Source organism: Tetrao urogallus (assembly GCF_951394365.1).
Source record: "Tetrao urogallus genome assembly, chromosome: 1".
NCBI lineage: Eukaryota > Metazoa > Chordata > Aves > Galliformes > Phasianidae > Tetrao > Tetrao urogallus.
The window spans coordinates 13666299-13688603 of record NC_136813.1 but is presented as its reverse complement, the minus strand read 5'-3'; the positions used below and the strand labels follow the sequence as shown (position 1 = coordinate 13688603).

General features: G+C 41.9%; 1 protein-coding gene across 1 annotated transcript; it reads left to right on the top strand.

Moving 5' to 3' along the window:
- Positions 1–4961: 4961 nt before the first annotated feature.
- Positions 4962–19621, top strand: TMEM123 (transmembrane protein 123; the record flags this gene model as incomplete). Its single annotated transcript, XM_079539167.1, has 6 exons — positions 4962–5031; positions 9619–9690; positions 11420–11473; positions 15824–16009; positions 17345–17498; positions 19597–19621. The coding sequence occupies 6 exons, from the start codon at positions 4962–4964 to the stop codon at positions 19619–19621; spliced, it is 561 nt and encodes a 186-aa protein (XP_079395293.1).
- Between the last annotated feature and the right edge of the window lie 2684 nt (positions 19622–22305).

The window sequence follows — 22305 nt, the reverse complement described above, 5'->3', positions numbered from 1 at the left end:
ATATTCCTTCTGTCTCTATTTCAAACTATTTTCTATTTCATTTTTAATCTTGAGATTTCTACTCAATGATTGTCATAGCATGCTTGCTCTAATTTAGGTTATTGTCTCTGGAACCAGGATCTCTTCACATGTTTAGTTTTACATGGTGGTTGTATTCATATTTCTGGAATGTTCATTTCATAAAAACTAACCTAACAATGCTGTGTTCATAATAGGCTCGTATTAACGTGCATTGGAAACAAGGAGAGCACCAGCATCCTCATCCTTCATGAACATGACAGAAGGACCTAAAAATGAACTGTTGAGCACAAGCAGGAACAGCTCAGTGCTGGGAGCCCCAGCTCCCCTTGGAGTGGGTCCAGAGAAGGGCCACTGAGATGATCAGAGGGCTGGAGCACCTCTCCTGTGAGGAAAGGTTGAGGGACCTGGGCTTGTTCAGCTTCGAAAAGAAAAGGCTCGGGGGTGACCTCATTGTGGCCTTCCAATACTTGGAGGAAGCATATAAACAGGAGGGGGAACGGCTGTTTACAAGGGTGGGTAGTGAAAGGACAAGGGGGAACGGTCTTAAACTGAGACAGGGGAGGTTTAGGTTAGATAGTAGGAGGAAGTTTTTCACACAGACGGTGGTGACACACTGGAACAGGTTGCCCAAGGAGGCTGTGGATGCCCCATCCCTGGGGGCATTCAAGGCCAGGCTGGATGTGGCTCTGGGCAGCCTGGTCTGGTGGTTGTGACCCTGCACACAGCAGGGGGTTGAAAGTGGATGATCAGTGTGGTCTTTTTCTACCCAGGACATTCTATGATTCTATGATGCTGTGATTCTATGAATATAGTCCTTGTAACAGCAGCATTCGCGCAAGACCCACAGAGACCACAGCAAGGGCTCAGGCCTTTTTTACCTCTTGATGCTGTAATAATGCAGAGGCAAAACAACAGATTCACGTGAAAACTAGGACACTTCTAGCAATGGACATCCGTTGTTAACAGAGTCACTCCACTTGACTACATGCTTCCTGGCTACAGTCCATCTTTAAAAAAATTATTCCTCTTAGCATCTGCTTAAATTGTATCAAACTAATATAGTTTTAAAATTTTGTTTTGTGGAATCCTTTATTTACACACATGACTTTCATACATTCCATCCAAATGTATGAAGGATTCCCTTCATATTCAACACAAAAATATTTTGGACCAAAATTCCACTTAGAGGAATGAGAAGGAAAAGCATTTGAATATACTAGCCCCTTGTCAAATATCATAAAGCAGTTCATTCTGTGAGAGAGTACAGCCAATTTCACAGATGCCAGGACTAGAAATACATTTTTTTTTTAAGACTTATCTAGAAGCATAAGCCTACTCTAGTGATACATGTGTCATGAGATTAGCCTACAGTGAGAGAAGGAAACAATTACGTTTCCTGAGAGTACCAAATACAAACCATCTGAACTAAATGGAGACGGACAAATTAATCTCTGAGTCACATCAGCGTAAGTCCAGAAAGTCTCCAGATATTTATGAAAGCCTCCCTGGACTGAATCCAGGTAACATGAAATATAATTCATCCCATCCTACAGATAATAAAAACAACACTTCCGGATGTTTTTATTCCATATTGTAAAGCATTTACTTTTTCTGTCCATTCAAACGTACTTTAATATGATCAGAAGTGTCATACTCCCTTTCCTTCCCATTTTTTTCTGAAGAGTAATGTAGTGAAAATGAGTCTACTTCAGGGAAGAGAAAGAACTTCAACCAAGATCTTTCACTCACGTGAAGGGGAAACTATGGATTACTAGACTGTCCAAAATTATGAAATCCATTCAGCACAAAGGAACTTTGACTGATTTTCAGTTTTTGCATTGACTCAGATGTAGTCAGAAGTTTTCTAGTTCAGCTTGAGGACAGCTGAGGTTTTATCTCACTTTTTTTGTTTTTTTTTCCTCTCATTGGAAATAAATGCAGATTGGCTAACACTGGCTAAACAGATTGACACTATGGTCAGCAATGGTTCTCATCTCACTTAAGGGCAGGTTTCTACAGAGCCTGTGTTAAATCTGCACCAAGAAGCATGAATTAAAATTACTCTCGACAGTATTGCAGCAAAATATGTTGCATGTTCCTGTATTTTCCTGAACAGGAGCACTCTGCTGAGCCTGCAATGTTGCTTTAACTCTGACATCTCAGAATATAAAAGCAACAAATCATCTGTTATGTTTGGAATAAGACCTTTGGGGTGGGTAATCAAAACTTTTACAAGATGGATCTAGACACAGCAGACATCAAACTAAGTAAAGGCTGGGAATTTCTGTTCTGGGTGTAACCTAACTTAACGTTACTCAAGAGAAAGGAGACAGCTGATAAAGTATGTCAACGGGAGAGATGGCAGTCTCGTTGATGAGATATAGGAAAGCTATAGTGGTTAAAACTTTCACTGAGTAAATACTGAGTCCATATTTTTTAATATTGTTTCCACTGTTACAAACGGTTGTGGTATCACCCCTGCAAAGTGGTGATTGCACTACAACTGCACTTAGCCAGCAACCCCATTATTGTCACAGACAACAGCAAGAAGTTATCTACCTTGAACTCCTCCCACTCATCCCCAAAGTGTCTGTGAGCTTCCACTATAAACTGAGGTCAAAATAAGGAGTCCGTTGCACTTGATTTTCATTAGGTGCTTTGATCTTTGTAGAGAAACTGCTATATAAGAGAAAAGTGCACTAACAATGTTACTCAGATATCTTGAGAAAGGAAGATAGCTAATAAAGAGAGATGGCAGACTATGGAAGTGAACTTCTGTGGAAGAAGAATGAAACGACCTATCTGAATGTCAGGGCCATGAGCGCATTAATGAACCTGAATGGATAACAACAAACCCTGGGGCTTCCATCCACGTGCCCTCTGCTCATTCATTCAGAGCTCAGTTTCACCTCAGGCCTGCCCTTAGTGACTGACAATGGGAGCAGCACCATGTTCTGCCCCATCCCCTGCACTGACCTTGGGCTTATGTCACAGACTTGTTCCTGAACCATCTCCTGCCATTCCCACCTGGACTCCCTGGATCAGTCTCATCACCATGTCTGAGACTGTTGGCTGACCACCATGTGACTGTCACCTGGCTGTTCACACCCTGGGATTACACCTGGCCACAGAGCTCCCGCATGTGCTGCTGTCACTCCTTGCACACAGACATCTGCTCCAGGGGTAGCCCCATTTTTGCTGCTCCCTGACACAGAAAACCACAAGCAAGATTAGGAAGAGAAAAAGAAAACCCTCACCAATCCCAGTTTTATTAGGAAATCTTGATCACTAATTAGACTATGTACCAGAAGGAGACGGTAACTTCCACTAGATTTTCCCAGCACTTAGCATATGAACAACTCCCTTCCACCCCCAGGTATAATTGTCCAAAAGTCACGTCCCTAGTGAAATGAGATCATGTCAAAACAATAAGCGTCAATTTTTCCAGCACCTCTGTCTCTACACAGTAAAGAGCTTGTACCGATTTTCAACACATCTCAGTTCCTGCTAACTCACCACTTCTACTGCAGTTATGTACATATCTCCCATGACGTCACTGCTTGATGTAGTTTGACTGCTCTTCTCCTGCAGATATACAAGTTGAGCAGTGTTAATAAGGCTAGTCCCAAAATTGTTTCCAGTCTGTCCTGAGCCTGATGCCTGCTAGAGTTGTGCAAGAGCTGAAGGACTTGGATAATTAATACTTTACCTTCTAAATACTTATCTCAATAGAAAACTCCCACTGCAGCTTTGCTCTTATAACTAGAAGCCCTTATGCTTACCAACAGATGTATTTTTACCATTATTGGAGTAAGGCTAGCTGCAGATATTATTCCTAATGCTGTCATAACAAAAAGCTTTGGGGAATCAATTCAGAAAATTCACAGGAAAAAAATGCACGTTGGTCTTCACATACCTTACTCAGAAGAATTGGATAGGAAGCAAAGAACAGAGGCATAAGAAAACCCCATAGGTATAACAGACATCTATTTCCACCAAGTACAAAACCTTTGTTCAAAATTTTAGTTTAGCACTCTGCAGGACTTACAGAGCAAATGTGTGTAGCGGAGTCACGTAGGAGGTAAGCCAGGGCTTGAGCAGTTCCTAAATTCAGCTTCACAGCTGTGTCTATCATCCAGACAGGCCCTTCCTCTTGTCCTTAGATGCTGTGCTCAGCATGCAAATATCTCTGTGTTACAGTGATGTGGAGGTGTTGTGTTAGACATCCTACTGTGACTTTTACAAAGTCACGCATTAAAATGTTTTCTTATTAGACTGCAGTCTGTTGCAGCATATGCAATTATTTTTTCTTCCTTTCTAGCTGTTTTAATTTGTAAGAACACAGAATCACAGAATAGTTTGGGTTCGAAGGAACCTAACAGTCCACCCAGCCCTAACCCCTGCCATGGGCTGGTTGCCCCCCCCACCAGCTCAGCTGCCCAGGGCCCATCCAGCTTGGCCTTGGGCACCTCCAGGGATGGGGCACCACAGCTCTCTGGGCAGCTGCGCCAGGGGCCTCACTGTCCTGAGTGCAAATCTTCCCCGATGTCTAATCTAAATCTCTCCTTAGTTTCCAACATCGATTTTAAGTTAGAATTACACAAGAAAACTGAAAAGTGTTGAAAAGGGTTGTTCCCTTTGACTGTTTTCTACAGCCCTTATAGTTGATTTCACAGCTAACGAAGGATAAGTTTGTCCAAGCACGTGGGAAAACTTCAGATCCCTCTGCGGCCTTAAATCCCGACGGCGCGAAGCACGAGCAGAGGCACAGCGATGCGTGCCGCCTCAGCCCCACCCCGAGCCTGCGCCGAGCCGCTCCGGGCGGGCCGTGCAGCCATGGCCGCCTCTCGGGCCCCGCCCCGCCCCGCCCCGCCCCGCGCGGACAGGCAGCGCCCGGCGTGCCGCAGCCATCCCGGCACCGCGCGGCTGTCTCCGAGGCCATGCGGCTCTTCTCTCCCGGCGCTGTCTGCGCGCTGCGGGCGCTCGCGCTGCTGCTCCTGCTCGGCCCCCGTGAGTAGCGGCAGCGTGGGACGGGCGGTCCGCAGGGCGATGCCCGTGGCCGCGTCCCCGGCGCGGGGAGCGCTGGGGGCTGCGGCTCGGCTCGGGGTGGCGGCGGGCCCTCGGCCGGGAAGTTGTGTGTGCCGTGCTGGGGTAGGCTCCGTTCGGTTCCCGCCCGCGTGGCTCGCGGCGCTGCGTTCCGTATTGCTGCGCGGGCTGTGCTGCCCGCCCTCGGGCGCTGTCCTGGCGGCCGGCGGGTCCCGCTGCTTTCCAGCTCCGCCGTCGGGGCGGGCGGTGCGCTGTGTGTGTTGCCCTGCGCTACGGCGGCGCGTCCGCTCCGGGACTGACCCAATTTCTCGAGCCCGGTTCGGGTGGCAGACGACCACGTTCAGGCGATAAATGAAGTGCGCTCAGATAAAAGGCGAGATGCAGAAATCTGAGCTGCCTGTGCTGCTCTTTCGAAGGCTGAAATGCCCCATGCTGTACGTCACAGCTTTCTAAAGTAAAGATGCAGGGGAAAAAAAAAAAAAGTACCAAGATTAACTTGAACGAAAGAACGTTATTGCACTAAAAATAATGTGTGTATATATATATATATATATATATATATATATATATATAAAAAAGCTTTTTAAAAAAGATTTTAAAAAATGTATTTGCAAAGTGCGTACCGCCCTGCTGGGATGCTGGCATCGCTGTGCTGTGCCAGGCTGCCACCTGCCCCTGTACAGGTGGGCCTCGGCTGCCTTTGGCTGCGTGGTTCTGCCCTTGTGTGCTGTGGCTGCTCCCAGGGCAAGGCCCGGCTCACCACCATGAGGCATTTGGATGTGCTCCTTCCATCACACTTGGTTATGTGATCTCCGTTATAACCTGCTCACAAAAACCATGCCCTTTTGATGCTCACCTCAGTGCACCCCGGAGAAGTTCCTGGGTTTCGGTGTGTTTGGATGTGCCTGCTTAGAACACAGCTGCATTTGGGTCGGCCTCCGCTTATTCAGAAACTGAAGTTTGCGTTTCTTTCAGCAGCATTACTGTGCTTTGCGAGGAGTGCTGCATGAGAAAGTGAGAAACTCAACAAATAGTATGGGTTACAAAACATGAAAGTGGCAGCAGGTTTGCGCTCATTCCTGTTAAGATTTTAGGGCCAACTGGTTATTTCCATGTGATGCTGTTCTTTTTACTCTGCTAGAAAGTTTGTTTCTGTGTCAGGTAAGTGGAAGAAACATTTAGCAAAATATTATGATCTACAAAAATCCAAGAACCCACTCTTCTGTAAAATCCAGCTGGATCCACAACATCTTCCTTTCAAGTACTGAAGACATACTTAGAAGCAGGAGGAAACTGACTTTTTACACAGTCTAGTAGTGGTGGGGCAACAGGGAATGGCTTAAACTTAAAAGGAAGGTTAAGGTTAGATGTTATGAGGAAATTCTTTACTCGGAGGTGCGGCCCTGGCACAGCTGCCCAAAGAGCTGTAGTGCCCCATTCCTGGAGGTGCTGAAGAGCAGGCTGGATGGGCCCTGGGCAGACTGGTGGGGGGAGCAATCAGCCCATGGCAGGGGTTGGAACTGAGTGATGTTTAAGGTCCCTTCCAGCTCAAACCACTCTGTTGTTCTGTGATCTCAGTGAGGAGACACAAGGCAGCCCACCCCATCCAGCTCATTCAAAAGACAGCTACAGCATCTCTGGTGGGCCCACCTGCACTGAGCTGCTCATGAGACCAGGAAAAAGCAGCAGCAGTGTCTCCAGGCCTGACAATGAGTGTGGTCTTTTGGATGTGGTATGTTTCTGTACTTCATTTAAATCCTTGCATGGCAGCAAAAGGTGTAGCTGTGTTTCAGTCTCAAACTGACTGAAGCTCAGTATCAGTTTGATCCCTGCTGTTTCCATAAGCATCTGCGTAATGGTTTCTTTTGCAAGACTGTGAGATGGATTTCACAATGCTGAGGCATGGCAACCTTTCCAAATTGCTGCAGAGGTAATCCTGTGTGATCTCTGTGCCGGGCTCATGCAACAACCTTCTGTTAGCTCAAGACGGCTTGAAAAATCAGTATCAAAATCCCTTTTTGAGTCAAGGGAAAAAGAAGAATGGAGCGTTCAGATAGCAAGTCTTGGGATTTACAGTTTGTCAGATTTACAGATTGCCTGTTGCAATGGATTTAGGGCCACTGGGTAGCTTGTGTTTTAATCTCCAGAATTTGAGTTTCATCTGTTCCCACTGGAAGTTGGAGCATGCTGGGGGTGGTGGTGTTCCTGTTGCTGCTGTTAGCACTCCAGCACTGTGACTCGAACATGTTTGGATTGATCAAAGGCCGCTGTGCCAGCACAGATCTTCGCAGCAAGCTGTGCGCTGTCAGTGCCTCCCTACTTTGTTGTTGTTATATTTAAACTAACAGAAGCAGAATGGCTTGGAGATAAACCTACCTCCTTAACCTGCTTTGCATCAAACTTGAAAAGGAAAGGTTCCCAGGCACAGTTTGGATGACTTTTGAAATGTCCACAAAGTGAATATGTAAAGCTGTGCTTAGAATAAAACATGAGTCCTATTCCAACATCTTTCTGGAGCACTGGGTTTAGTTAAGCCAGGGTATAAAGCCTGAGAATGCTCAGAGATGTGCTTATCTTCCTCATAAGTGTGGGAGTGAGCAGACCACCCCATCTCATGCTGGGAACTGCCTGAGTTGTGCCACTGTTGGTGCATGGGTCTCCTGCCAGACTGCACCTGCAGGGAGCTGCAATTCAGCGTGTGCCTCAGTTGGAGACTGCACATTTCTAACATTAAGAGCTTGTGGGAATTACCCACCGTGTTGGTTTTTACCGGATACAGTGAAATTATGTCAATTTAGAATTACATCCTGTTTATTTTCAGCTCTCACATCTATTTCTGTATTTGAACACTGCTCCTGGAAGCTACCTTCCAGCCAAAGCTGGAGGAACTGGATTGGTTCTGCTCTTCTGGAAGTTTGTGTGTCCAGATTGTCTCAGGCTTACAACTTTATATGCATCAGACCACCAAAACTACAGAGAGGCCCTGAAAGTGCTTGCTGCAACCAGCTGTGCTGTGGCATCTGGCAGGAAGCACGCCTGCCTGCAGTGCACCCCAGCCCGCCACAGGCACTGCTGTTTGTAGCTGCACCTCTGCTTGACCTTGAAGAGAGGAACGCATGGAGCTGTATGATGAAAAACCTGCTTGTCCCCTTTCTCTGTCCTTTTGTGGTATCTGAAGTTTTGGTGCATTGTTGGAATCAGGCATTTCCTTGATTCAGTGCATCGTGAAGAATGAACACAAAGATCTTTTTTCTCCTCTGAATCACAGCGTGAGCAAACAACATCAGATTTTCTCCTCCCAGGATTTCACACCCCAACATTTCAGCTCATCCTGTGGCCTCAAGAGCCATATCTGCTCATGCACAGAGCTTCCTTGCTGCCACATCTATGCAGAAGGGTGTAATGCTTCTCCTGTTGCTGTGACCTAGGATGTCCTTACAGTTTCCCTGGCTAAAGCCTCCTGGTTTCCCCGGTGACTGATGTACGCATCTTGGATACTAAACCCACTGTTTGGGGATGGAGAACAGTTTGGGAATGGTGGTGGTTTCAGATTCTCTCATTCTCACCTGTCCTATTCACGTTCCACATGTTCCAACATGGCATACCCTTTACACTACCCCTTATTAGGATGTCTTTGTCTCCCGGAGCAGCTGCAAATTAAACCAAATTAAGGAACTTAGCAGTTTTGGTTTAAAATACATAATAATAAGTATATCTTTGAAGCTGGGTGAGATCTTGATCCTCTCCAACTTCCATGTCATCCTCCAGGGAGCCCATTCTGCTGACTGAGCAGGGAAGGACATTGCATGTTCTCATTTGTATTTACAAGCTTTATCAGTCTGAGCTCTTTCTACTACTGAGAAAATGCCTTATTTCTGAGATATTTAGTTCAGGTTACTTGCTTTCCTTTAACAGAATGTTGTGGTGAGTTATCAGAACTAAACAGTGCTGGACAAAGGTAGGATCCACAACTGATCGTCTTGCAGGTGTGTGAGTGCCAGGCTTTGCATTCTGCATGGTGTGTGTTTACATCTTACTGCTGCTGTGCAGAACCAGGCCTGAGGACGGACTCATCAGGTCTCTATTACTCTTACCAGTATGATATCTATGTAGGGATGGAGCAAGTGCTCCTCCGCCTGCAAAGGCCCTATAGGAAAAGATTCACATGAGACATTCTCTCCTTTCTGCCATTGATATTGTGAATCATATATAATTACTGAAGGAAGGAGGCTGACTTTTTCCTCTTACTTCTTTCATTCTCCTTACATCTGAAGGAAGAAGAGAACTTTGTGTTGATGGGGAAGATAAAATGGGGGATGGGAAGGAGTTCCAGTACATGTGATGGTTGAATAGTGTGACCGTTGTCATTTGTGATGTGCTGAGAGCAGGCTGTTGTGGTACCATGCTTGTATAGCATCATTACCTAATTCCTGCGTGCAGTTCCTTAGTCATGTAGGTGCTCAAAGTGGCAGTTGCTATACCAACTGTTTTTTTTCTCTTCCTGGAATTAAAATATCTAAACTAAATTGTCTTTTTTTTTTTTTTTTTAAGTTGGAAATGCCTTTGCAGAGGTGAACATCACCAACACAAGCTCTAATGCGACTTCACCACATGTAATGCAAGGTAATACTCTGGCACTTCTTTTTCTGTGTTTCAGTAGTGTTGAGAACAGTAATGCGTATTACTGCATGGCTTGAACTGCCCAGTAATGGTTTAGCTTTTAATGGTTCATGAACAGCTGTAAGGCAAGATGGAGGTACTCTGATTGTCACACTGATTTGCTGACAACTAAAGATATTTAGGAGAAACTGATGACAGCATAAACCATCGGTTCTTATGCCCTTAGATACCCTGGAGCAACAGGATGTTACTCCTTGCCAGAGAGGTGGAACAAAATGAGAAAGCTTTATGTGTAGAACTAGAAATATCTGCCAGCATCAATTTACAGTTAAAAAGAGAAGCAAGTAGAAAGTCTGTTGGGCTGTTATTTCAGTGCTGCTGAGGGAAAGGCAAGGCACTTGTGCATTTGAATATTCTTCATATCAAAACTGATTCCAGATCTCTTGTGCTTGAGCTTGTTGTTAAAGCACGTGTTTGTTTCAGTGTGATCTCTCTTGACTGCATTAAGGTGCACGCCTTTAAGCAATGCATGGCGTTTAAGCCACCCATGCAGAACGGATTTTCCCTGAGTCACTTCTACTCTGTATCCCTTTGCTCATCTCATTTTCTGTTGGGCAAGAAATGGGATGAATAGCCAATGACAATAGACAAATAACTCAATGACTCACTTTGTTATTGTACTGATTGCATCAGTGACTCGCACCCAAATTCGGTGTGTGTGGCTTCCTTTCACCTGTATGAGCATGCAGTCCACGTCCAGATGTGTTCCTGAGGTTGCAGAGCTCAAAACCTTGGAAAGACCAGAGCTGCATAGCTACAGCACTGGGCCAGTGTGGGAAAGGTTTAGCCCTAGGTGTGTCTGTGGCTTATACTGATAGAAAAAGCAAAGTATCTGAGGAAGAACATATTTGTAATTGTAGAATCATAGATTGTTTCTCAAAGTCAATTACATCTGTAACTTGATATCTCTGCTATCAGTATAAAAATTGTGAGTTTAGTGCTCAACGCTGGAGCTAGTTGGCAATAATTAGACCTCAAAAAAAAAACAAAAAGAAAAACAAGAAAAGAATGATCCTGTGCATCTCCAGTGCAGAACTGGAGGGAGAGATGGCTGTTGCAGGAGTGGGAGTTTCAGATCAACCCAGGTCATCACTAGGCAGAAAAGACTGTTGGCCTTTAAGAAATGTGGAAGAGGATTACAGCAGAGAGGACACTGAGACACAAAAGTAGCATGAGTAGGAAAGAAAAGAAAAAAGAAAAAAAAATTGGAAAATTAGAGGTGAGAGAAAGGAAAGAAGGACAAAAATATGAACAGTCTTTGGAAATAGGTGTGTTCACAGGAGCCTTATTGTGTAGAGACAGCATGAGCCAACATAAAGCTGCTTCTATCCCCGCGTCACAACTATGAAATGTTACCAAAACGAGCCCAGTGTGTAATTGAGATGCTGCAAAATGAAAGAAGAGACTGAGAGACAGGAAATGAAACTGAAATGGAGGAATAAAAACTGGAAAAAACATAATGCTTGAGTAGGTCAAGAGTCAGTGAGAACAGGGTTGATACTGAAGTCTGTAAGCATTTTGCAGGATAAAACCATGTGGATTGAGGTGGAATGCTTTCTGCTTTATTCCCACTTGGAGCCTGCAAACATGGAGTATTTTGCTGTTGGTACTTTATAGTAAGTTGAAGTGGAAATGAATATTTGTTTTCTTGTTTTCTTCTTTTTTCTTGAAGAAAACAGCACTTTATCCAATTCCTCTGCTGTGCCATCCACGCAGTCTGCAGCAGGTACGTATGTTCATCAAATAACGTATGTTATTTTGGAGCTAGCTTCTAGGACCATAACTACCCCTAAACCATACCAAATTCTGAAGAAATATCTATGAGATATGGTTATTTGAGAAAGGCTTTATCCTTTTAGGAGATAGAGATGCAACATAAAATAATGCTAAGAGGTGCCCTGGAGTGCCGTAGAAGAACAGGAAACAAAACATAAAGCTTCAGGAAATAATTCAAAAGAAGTGGGGCCGTCATCAATGTTGATTCTTTCTCTCTTCTTCCATTTTCATGGAATACAGCTGAATATGTTGTTGTGTAAACACTGCATGTCTGTTTAATCATGTTTCACAGTAAATAGGTGTAGAGTATAATGAAAGCACTGAGGCTTGTGTTTCAAGAATAAGACTGTTTCCTTTTAGGTGAAATTCATGGCACCTTACCCAACAGAAATTAGTCTTTCTAGATCTCTTAGCCCAAAACATTGCAGTTCAAAGGAGACATGAACAGCAGATCTGGGACAATCTGTCATGGTTATTTTTGCATTGAGTATCTTACCTTCACACCTTCACAAAAAAACTACAGGTAAAAATGACTTCTCGAGGCAGTACTGTTGCAGCTGTGATGCTTCAACATAAGTAATGTGTTTACAAAACACACCTTTATTGAAAGAAGAAATGTCTTTATCACATCAGCTGGTAGAGTTTGAAAGCAGGTTTTTGACCTGAGACACAAACGTGCAGGTTATCTGCTTGGATTAGCAGCTCCCCAACCCTTGGCTATGTTAATGTAGGCTTATTATTTAAAAAAAAGAAAAAGAAAAAGGAAAATTTTAAGAAAATGATTTTCTGGAAGAGTTTGTGCAGGCATATTTAACCACATCAGCAGAGGCTGAGTAAGAATTAATGTCATGCAGTCATTCAGTCTGTGATGCACAGATAAAAGATTGTTTTTGAGAGAAGAAAAGGTTCTATGAATTGGGTCCCCTTCATGCCAAAAACCCTGTGAAAGCAGGGCAGAAATGCTGTGCCGACCGTAAGATACTTTGTGCATTTGTGCAATTTTATGATGATCCTAAGTCCCTGGTAAGTCATTGCATTTCCAGTACAACTCACTGCCACATGCAGATAACCTGAGCTACCCTGATTTGCTTGCAGTTCCATTAAAACATTCATCAGTGGAGAACAAAAAAAACTTTGTAAATGCTTTTGTATAGCAAGGAAGTGGTGCAGTTTCTCATTCCATTGCCTGCAGTATATACCAGTTTAGGCATGCCTTACTCAGAAAGTGGAGAGGTTCTGGTAATCCCCTTGTTGCCTTAAAGTCTTTGTCATGTGCAGAGCCACTGTAAAACACAGGTGCTTAATTAACCCTGCGCCCCAGCCCTGACGTCGGGCTTCTGGCAGAGGTCTGAGTTGTGCTGTAAAAAGCAGCTTGAGCCTGTACACTACCAACCTCACAGAGAGCTGTGCCTTGCTTCACCCAATTTACAGTTCACCTCCTTCTTTTTTTTTGGGGGGGGGAGGGGCTTTTTCTTTTCATTGTTAGAAACTTCATAGACACTAAGATAGTCCACATCCATTTTAATAACCTCTTTTGAATGAAGAGTACCAGGTTTATTACTGGATGCATATAGCTAGTTAATTTTGCTTAGTCTCTGCTTTTCATGGCAAGAATGAAAATCTTATTCCATAGGAAGATCATATTCTGTGAAAAGAAGAGTGTTTATTTTGTGAAGACATTCAGTAATAATTACTTGTATGCTAGCACAGTGCTTATGCAGTTTGGGAGGTTAGTTACACAAAGAGTATTGCATGGTGCTAAGAGCCATCATTACACTGTATATGTAGCTCAAGCAGATAGAAGATAGGTAAGGTACTTTACAAAACAAGATAACTGTCACTTAAAAGTTGTCATAAGCCTGAACTGTGCTCCTGGTGTGCATCCTTTGTAGGTAGGAAAAATAACTTACGCAGCCTGGGTGTGTTTAGCATGATGTTCAATGAAGTACAGCTGGTCTTTTGGGGAAAAGTAATTAGGGAAATAAAAGATAAAAGGACAGATGTTTCTAGCAAATGTTCTTTCATCTTAACTCTGTTGGTAAAATAGTATGAGTAAGTTTTCAAAGAGAAAGAAGAACAGATTGGAGCCCAATTCACGTCAGCTTCCCAAATTTCCTACATGCCTCTGAAAACCTCCCACTGATGTTCTGAAATGACTGGCACTAAATATATCACAGAAGATAAGTCTGTAGAAGATAACCAGATTTTTCTTTTAACACATGTTGTATTACCAAGTGTTATATTCTTATTAGTGATCCTTTTTTTCTTCTTTATAAGAAAGTGACGGGGAGAAAGTAATGTGCAAATTTGCTGAAATTCCTCATGATAGCTGCTTGGATGCTTGGTTGGTTTTTTTTTTTTTTTTTTGCTGACTATGTTTTCTTAAGTGTTATTAATACCCACAGAGCAAATACCATCTTTGTACTGTATAGTCTAATAATGATACACCTGGACCCATCAACCTCTGTAGTGCTCAGAAACATGGGCCACTTTGACACTCTGTGATGGTGGTTCAAAAAACACAGCAAAATAATAAAAATAATAATTAATTTTTAAAAATCCCAACAAACTAAAATGCCACCTGTGGTTGGTTGGCAATTGCATTCAGATTTGCCTTTTCTTCTGCTTGATGTCTTTTTTACATAAAGAATGTAGTTGCTGGGTGTGATTTCATCTCATGACTGTTGATGGTTTCCAAATAGATTTCTATTTCCTATAACGAAGAGCTATTTGATATTTATGAATGGTTGTATATTTGGGGAGTTTGCCTGCCAGTATTAAAATGTGCTCTGAACTTTATCCGATGTGTCTTACACATGCTTCATAGAGGAACTGAATTTCCTAATTGTAACAAGGTAAGCACAGTGTGGTCCTCCATCTGTCCCATCCAATGAATGGTCAACCAATTTCATGGTGTCACCTAGAGCAAAGTACAAGGATAGCAGCAAAGAGGAAGATAAATCGTATTTACTGAGGGGGAGGGTATTGGGCTGTTTCAGTAGTTTTAATGTTAAGTGACCCAGAAAAGTGGCTCATAGGCCTCCTCTTTCTGAACACTTACGTTGTCTCAGTGTTTGCTTTTTTATGTTTTTGGCATCTATGGCTGTATTGGAAGCAGTGAAACCAAAGCCTTAACAAGGACAATGTTTTGTGCGAGGCTTCCTGCATTTTAGACCACATTTACAGGAAGAGCATTCTTTGGAAGCATTTCTGATGTTGTACAAAAAGAACTGAAACTGAGTATCAGGTTTGCTGTGGAACTGAGATGAAAACTATCCTTTATGCAAGTGCTCTAAGTTTTTAGATTTAGAAAACACAAGTGCACTTGGATGTTTGAATTTGCATAATGACAAGCTTTGATGGTGTTTAAAATGAATCCAGATTGTATGAGACTATAGAAATAACACAGCAGTACAGAGTGCAAAGGGAGCTTTTTCACCATGAAATTACGTCATGTGTAAAAGCTGTTTGCCTCATATTATCTGCTTAGAGAGGTTTCAATTCCATAAAAAGCTCATGTTTCTCATTAGCTCCTTAAAAAAATAGATAATTTTCTTATGATTATTCTAGGTGGCTGCCTTCTATTAACGCTATTTGCTATAAATGTCAATCTCCTCTATTGTTGCTCTTGCATTTTGTCTCATGGTACTTCTATTCTGAATAGTTTGTTGCTTTCAGTGGAGAGGCAAGAGGGAGTGTTAGGTAAAAGCAGAATAAAAGTTAAAGATGTTAGATATCAACTGAACTTGTGAAACAACATTCCAGTCCTCTGCTTTAACCTCGGCAGTAGCCTGCTACAAAATAAATGCTACAAGATAGCAGGCTGCATTCCATTAACTTTTCACCGTGTGTGGAAAAAATGGTGACGCTTGAGTTTAATGTATAATACGTTTAAATACACACAACCTTAATAAAATCGCTGTTGTTCAAAGGTAAATTAAATCAAGTAAAATTAAATCACTACTAAAATATTCTAAGTCAGGAGTTATTCTATGGACCTGGATAGTGTTACCAAAAGACTTCATACTTTTAAAAATTACTGGATATGATCCAGGTTTTATCGAAGGCCTTTCCTTAACGCTTCTCCTGATCTTGAGCCCTAGAAATGGGAGTTAGGCCTTTCCAAAGGAAGAGAGCAGGGGAAGGGTTTGTGTGCAAACCTAGGTGTCCATGCAATTTTTTTTTTCATTGTTATTCTTTCATTCTGTGTGGGTATGACAGACGTTATGTTAGTCGGTGAGTATGCCATTGATTAATTTTATCTGTTTTTCTGAACGATGTCAAATGAAAAATTTCCCAGGTACGCCCATCAGTGCCAGCCATCCCACCAGTGCCAGCCGTCCCACCAGCACCGCTGCGTGTGTCACCGTTCCTGTTCAGCCTGCTGAAGCCAACCAGACAAGATCAACTACAGCTTCATCAGTCACATCATCACAAGCGAATGTTACAGTGACCACTTCTAAGACTTCTTTCACGTCCGTTACAGGTAGGTTCACACTTCCACATGTTGACACGTTGTACAATTCTAGTTGATAGTCTCATTTTACAGTAGGTGCAGTAAAGGGAATATATCTGCATACTGAAAAGCTAGAGCAAGTGTCTTAGTTGGCCACAGTAACGTTCTTCTAAGTGCTCCACATGCTTAATAAGGCTTCACTTAACCTGAGTGACCTGAAACATTTAAGAAAAAAATACAAATGCAAGTAGTGTGAACTGGCAGCCACCAGCAAGGAGATTAATGATGGTAGGAGAAAGCCTGTTCATTAAGAGCTGGCAGTAGGCTTTTGAGTACCACTTCAGTACTTCTTCCATTCCCCCTTCTACAGTATATATGAACACATCTTTACTACTTCCTCTGTCTCAGCTGACCTGTGGCTGTAAAAGTGGCTGGCTTGGTAGCAAGGCTGAGTTCTGTTTGCCCTATTTGTGGCAATGTAGTTACTTTTCTTCTTAATGGAGAATGGGTTATGACTATGGATGGTTCACGCTTCATGTAAAAGTTGCCAGGTACACTTTGACAGTACTCTTGAGTACAAAAACAGTAACTGTAGAAATCGGTTTTTCCTTGCAAGTAAAACCTTATTGGGTAGGTCAGCAGAACTTTTATTTGGTTAAGTAACTCGCCGTGTGGCAAATACAAACAGGCACAAACTGGATCATCTTATGGCAGATGAAACCAGTTTTCACACGGAAACTTCTTTATCTGAAGTCAGTATTTATCTATGTCAGTATTTGATCTTTGGGGGACACTTGTGTTGGGCTGTGGAGCTGAGCTCAGTCTAGTTGCTATTAGCTGCAGATTGAGGCAGTGTGCCTATGAGAGTAGAGCAGCCAGCAACTAATAGCCACCAAAAGTACTTTACTCCCGTCACTTAACTGTCCTGGCTGACATGGTGGTTGTTGAACCCTGTGTAGGCTGACCCACTGTGTTCTGAGTCAAAGCAGCTTCCTTTTAGGCTAGGTAATTTCAGGCCAAGCTTATTAAATTAAAATGGAGGATCTGAAAAACATGGGACCTGGTGTAAGAGGGGCAGCAGATGTGGAACAAGGAGAGAGTGGAGGAAAGCAAGGGAAAGAGGAAGGTGAAAAGGAGAAGTGGCAATCACAGTCTTTCAGAGAGAGTGAGCAGATAGATCAGCTGCTCCCACACCACACTGTGGAACTTTAAAAAATGTTTGTGTGCTTGGCTGTTATCTTGCCAGTTGATCTATGTAAAATTTGTCCAGTTGTCTTTAAATGTGAGTCATCTGGGGAGTGCAGGATACAAAGGAGTCCCTTGAAACAAATCTTGTAAAAACTGTCTATTGTTTTCTTCTTTCAGCCACATCAAAATCTGAGACTGTCATAGCCAGAGCCTCCAGATTTGACGTGGGCAGTTTTGTAGGTGGCATTGTGCTGACACTCTGCGTCCTAGTTATTCTCTACATTGGGTGCAAAACGTACCACTCAAGAAGAGGCATTCAGTACAGAACCATGTAAGTTTCAGAGGCATTATCCCTAGACAATTCATCTGACTTTCTCAAGGGGAATAAGTAGAATAAGGATATTATTGTGATGTAAATTTATTTGTGTTTAAGAGATTTAACTATGATACTGTATTTCATCCCTTTAGTGTCTCCTCATTATTCTTATGCCTCTCTTTTGTGTGTTTTAATTTTTTTTTCCTGTGATCTAGTATATAATTACTATTTTTAGGAGACCCTTGTCTGTCAACTATTTCAAATTAAGTCACTGTGGTTATTACTTGTGTACTTTCTTCATTTTCTAGTTTGTTCAGTTTTCCTTCCGTCACCATACCATACCAAGACTCAACCTCCATCCATGCCAGCTGTGACTGAGTCTCATGGATGACGGTTTCTTCTGTACAACAACTTTATAAAATAATTGTTCCACAGCTGGGGTGCCCTTTACACCTTTGCTCTGCTCTGTGTGTTACATACTGGATTTTTTCGTGGCTGGTATTTGCTTAAATAGCTTGGTGCCAGAAGTATTTCTTATGTATGTATGCATACTTTCATCCTAATTTGCTAGCACTGTAAATATTTCTGCCATCTTCTATGCCCCTTATGCACTGATTGTTCACAGCAGTATTTGTGAGATGTTCAGTATATTTGGTAGGCATCTGATTCTTCTGATACTTTTTCCTAGACTCATTTGTCTGTTCATTCTTTACCCTCACTCCATCCCCCAGCGTATTGTTCCTGTTATTTAGATGACATTTTATTGGAACCCTTTTACCGTCTCTCTTTCATATCACCTCTTACGTACCTTCAAGTTTAGTTTGAGCAGCCAGTTTCAAAGCCAGACATGTCATATTCCACTCTCCCTAGCCACCACATTGAAACAGTTCATTTGTTTTCACAGAAAGCATGCAACTGGCAACAGAGCCATTATTCACATTTTTAAGGCTCAGTGTTTGATCGTTGCCAGCGTGAACAAGGCAGCTGGTTGATTTCTAACATTTGTTTTGTTATTTTGTTCCATAAAATTGTATGCACTGAATATTCTTCAAGTAGTCTAGGCAAGTTTGTAAAATCAGGTAGAATTCATTTAACAGAATACAGACATCTGCACCTAAACTGGTTATATCATTTCTACCACCCTAAAGTACACACTTAAAATCTGCTAGATGAATCAGCCTGCCCACATTTGTTTGTATTCAGCTATTGAGGGCAGCTAAGAGTGTTCCATAGAAAAGTACATGTGAAAAGGTATCGTTTGGCTCCCACCCACAGTCACTTGTTTGTTTTGTGTACACCAGCGACTTTGAGCCTTCTGTGAGCTGCAGCATGCTGTGGAGCGTAGGTCCTACACAGCAGTTACAAACATGCTGACAGTACGCTTTCTTTTCTTGAGTTTCTTTTCAAGATCCTTAAGGTTTTCTGTGAGCTTCAGACAGCATACAGATTGCAAGTGGAAAACCACACATTTAAACATTTTCTCTAGGTATTTTCCCAGGTGGACAAAGTAAAGAGTATGTCAACAGCCTCTTCCAGACAACTCTCTTTTCTGAAATAGGTTTGGGGGCCATCTTGTCTTGGGCTTGGTTTGTCCTTGTCGAACTTCTCTTTTCCTCTCTCCTCAGAAGCATTTGCTTCTGAGAACAAAGCACATTTATAATTCTGAGTTCACACTGTATCTGTCTCAACTGTTTGTAATGAATGCTAAAATTTTGATGGAACCTTATTGGCATGTAATGATTAAGGAAAATGAATTGCTTTTTACTTTACTATTGACTTGCAGAACTTATTTGCCATTTATACCCAACTTTTCTCAGTTTTCTTCCAAGCTTGCATCCTTGTCCCAGTCTTAGTTTAAGCATTGGGAATTCTTAAAACTAGGTTGCTTTTCCTATCCAGTATCACCCATCTCATTTGAAGCAGCTTCTTTTAACTGAGGCGATGTCCCCAGGCACAGAGAGGCCTGCAGCGCCAGGACTAACAAGTGCTTGGCCCTTCTCATTAAGATGGCCTTTGTTCACAGAATAGCCTTCTTAGCAGCAACTAGGTGTCAGTTTCTTGTACTGATTGATGATTGTACTGCAGAACATTAATTACTGTGTTTCTATTACAGTGATGAACACGATGCCATCATTTAAAGAGACTTGACAGAGGACGGTAGTGGAAACCCATCCTGTCACAGCTGTTTTAACTTGCTTCTGGAAAACATTCTTTTCATGATTGCAGTCTCTTAGGCTGTTTGTAGGTGTGATCTGCAAAATTATGAGACTCTCCTATGTGTCCTGATTTTTTATTTTTTTTTTTTTTGTGTTAGTTTTGATGAGAACAAGAGGAACTCAGCACTTTTTTGAGAGATTATTTTCTTTTTCCAGTATTTGTAACCAAATTTAAAGAAATCACATTTAAGTCATTTGAAGCTAGACTCACAAGGCTCTAAAATGGGTAACTTGCTAAACAGTAGACCACATCATTACAATTCTAAGTTAAGTTCAACTGTTTCTCACATGTCCCCATAAATCCAGTGTGTACATAATGGGTACTGTAGGATAGGATGGACTACCTTTGAGACCAAGTGTAAGTTCTTGCAAGTAAAGCTTTTTGTTTTTTTTTTTTAATGTTTTGTATTAAATTGTATTTATTTTGAAGTTTGATGTGAACTGTAATTTAGAAACTTGTGGGCTTGAACACTTCAGTTAATTTTTATTAGGATAGTAAAGGGGCAAGACTTGCTAATGGTGTAGATGATAAGTACTGTAAAGTTCAGTCATTAGCTCACCAGTGACTTGTAGAGAATTCCCTTCATAGACTACATGATGAAACTAGCTGCAGGAAGCATGGACAGACTGCAGATATCCATCCACAATCCCTTTTTCTAAGAGGGTTCTTATAAAAAAAAAAATAAATAAATAAAACAGACTATGCAATCCATAACTGCTATTTAATTGTATATCCTAGTGTTCTGATGAAGTCAGAATTTTCCCCTCATAGATATGAAAATTTTTGCTAAAATTATATTTTAAGTTGAATGCAATGTTTTAGCAACATTTGATAAGCATTCAAAGTTACACAGAGAAGTTGAAAATCTGTAGGATATCATTTTAGAAGAATATAATCTGGATTTTTTTTAAGTATTTTCCTAGACAAAATTATCTGAAGGCGACAGGGCCTCTTAGAAAGCCATAGCATTAAGGTCCAAGTTTGCCATTCCTGTGCAGGATTGCAGATGCTGCTTCCATACTGCTATTGCATTTACACTGAAGTAAACTTGCTGCCTTCAGCAGACAGGTACATGATTTACACTGGTGCAGGGAGGAGCACAATGAAAAACAGGAAATGCTTCTCTGTAGCACCAAAAAATTGTTTAGGCCTATCGAGGCCCCATTTGTAGATCAGGTCATCAGGGTCAGTGTGGTGGCACTTCCCCATCAGGCAGTGCACAGAAGGGAGGTGGTGACACCTGGGGAAGGTCCTGCAGGGACTGCTCGCAGGCCTGTCAGTAGTAGAACGTCAGGGGAAGCAGAGCTACAGCTCTGGCACAGATTTATTATTTCGTTGATTCTTACACGTATGCTTTCCTACAGTATTAAGATGGGTGTGTGAGTCTTCCTTTTTCATATAGAGTAATAAAGCTTTGTCTGAGGCACAAATAAGTCCAACAAATCATGACCTAAAGAAACATCAGCCACACGGGTGAAGTAGGGTTTGTATGACTGTTCTGTATTTCACTGAGAGTGAGATAGGGACGAGCAGTAACCTGAAGTAATTTTTCCAGTTTTGTGTTATCGTGTGTATGGTTATTTCTTTTTTTCTTAATGAATTGCCTTGTTTGGTGAATTTTTATTTTTATTTTAACTTGATGATTGTTACATAGCATTGCAATTCTTTACTTTGTAGAAATTAAGAGAATTCAGTGCAACCCCGTTACTGGGATTGCCTCGCCTCTGTTGTGCAGACGAATAAAGGAAGTTAAATCTTTGGAGTTAATGTATCAATTTCAATTGGATTTTTATTTTATTAAATGCTCTTATAAGTTCTTCAGCCATTTCTACAGTCACAACAGTGGAAGAAGTGTTCACTCTGTATACTTCTCAATGACCAGAACCACGACACTTCTGTCCAGCTCAGTTGTGTAGCATACTTACTTGCGGGTGCCATATTTTAGTTGTTCCTTAACTCAGCTAGGCTTTATTTATTTGGTAAAGATTATTCAATACTGTTTGTAGTCCATGCATCCACCAGGACACTGAAGCTGTTTGGTTTTTAAGAGTGCTGGTGCTTGAGCAAATGCTGTTCATGTTTCTCCCTTTTTATTAGGAATCCCTCTGGTGACGTGTCACAGAACTGCATTTGCAGGGTCATGGTTTACGACTGTCACCAGCAGTCAGCTGATTTCACTTTTTCACACAACCCAGACATTCACTTTTAATTAGTAAAATTCACATTTTATGCTTCCACATTAAAAATGAATTCACTTACTCCCTAATGCAATCTTGGGAAGTCATTCACTGACTGCAGAACAGAGCCACTTTTGGGCACAGATCCAGAATGTTACTTTTTTCCTTCCTAAGTAATAAAAAATGAAATAATAATAATAATAATTACTAATAATAATAATTAAGAAGTCTCAGGACTCAACATTGCTCCTTCCTCCCACAGCTCTTTTTTATGCAGCACTCCCCTCCCCTGTACTTTGCTGTTAATTCATAGCCTTTTCAGTTTTACTTTTTGGAGCCCAATATCAATGGCTTCAAGGCAGTCCAGAAATGTTAGAATGCTATATTTGGTTAAAAAAAAAAAAAAAAAGTATTAAGCTGATCAAAGT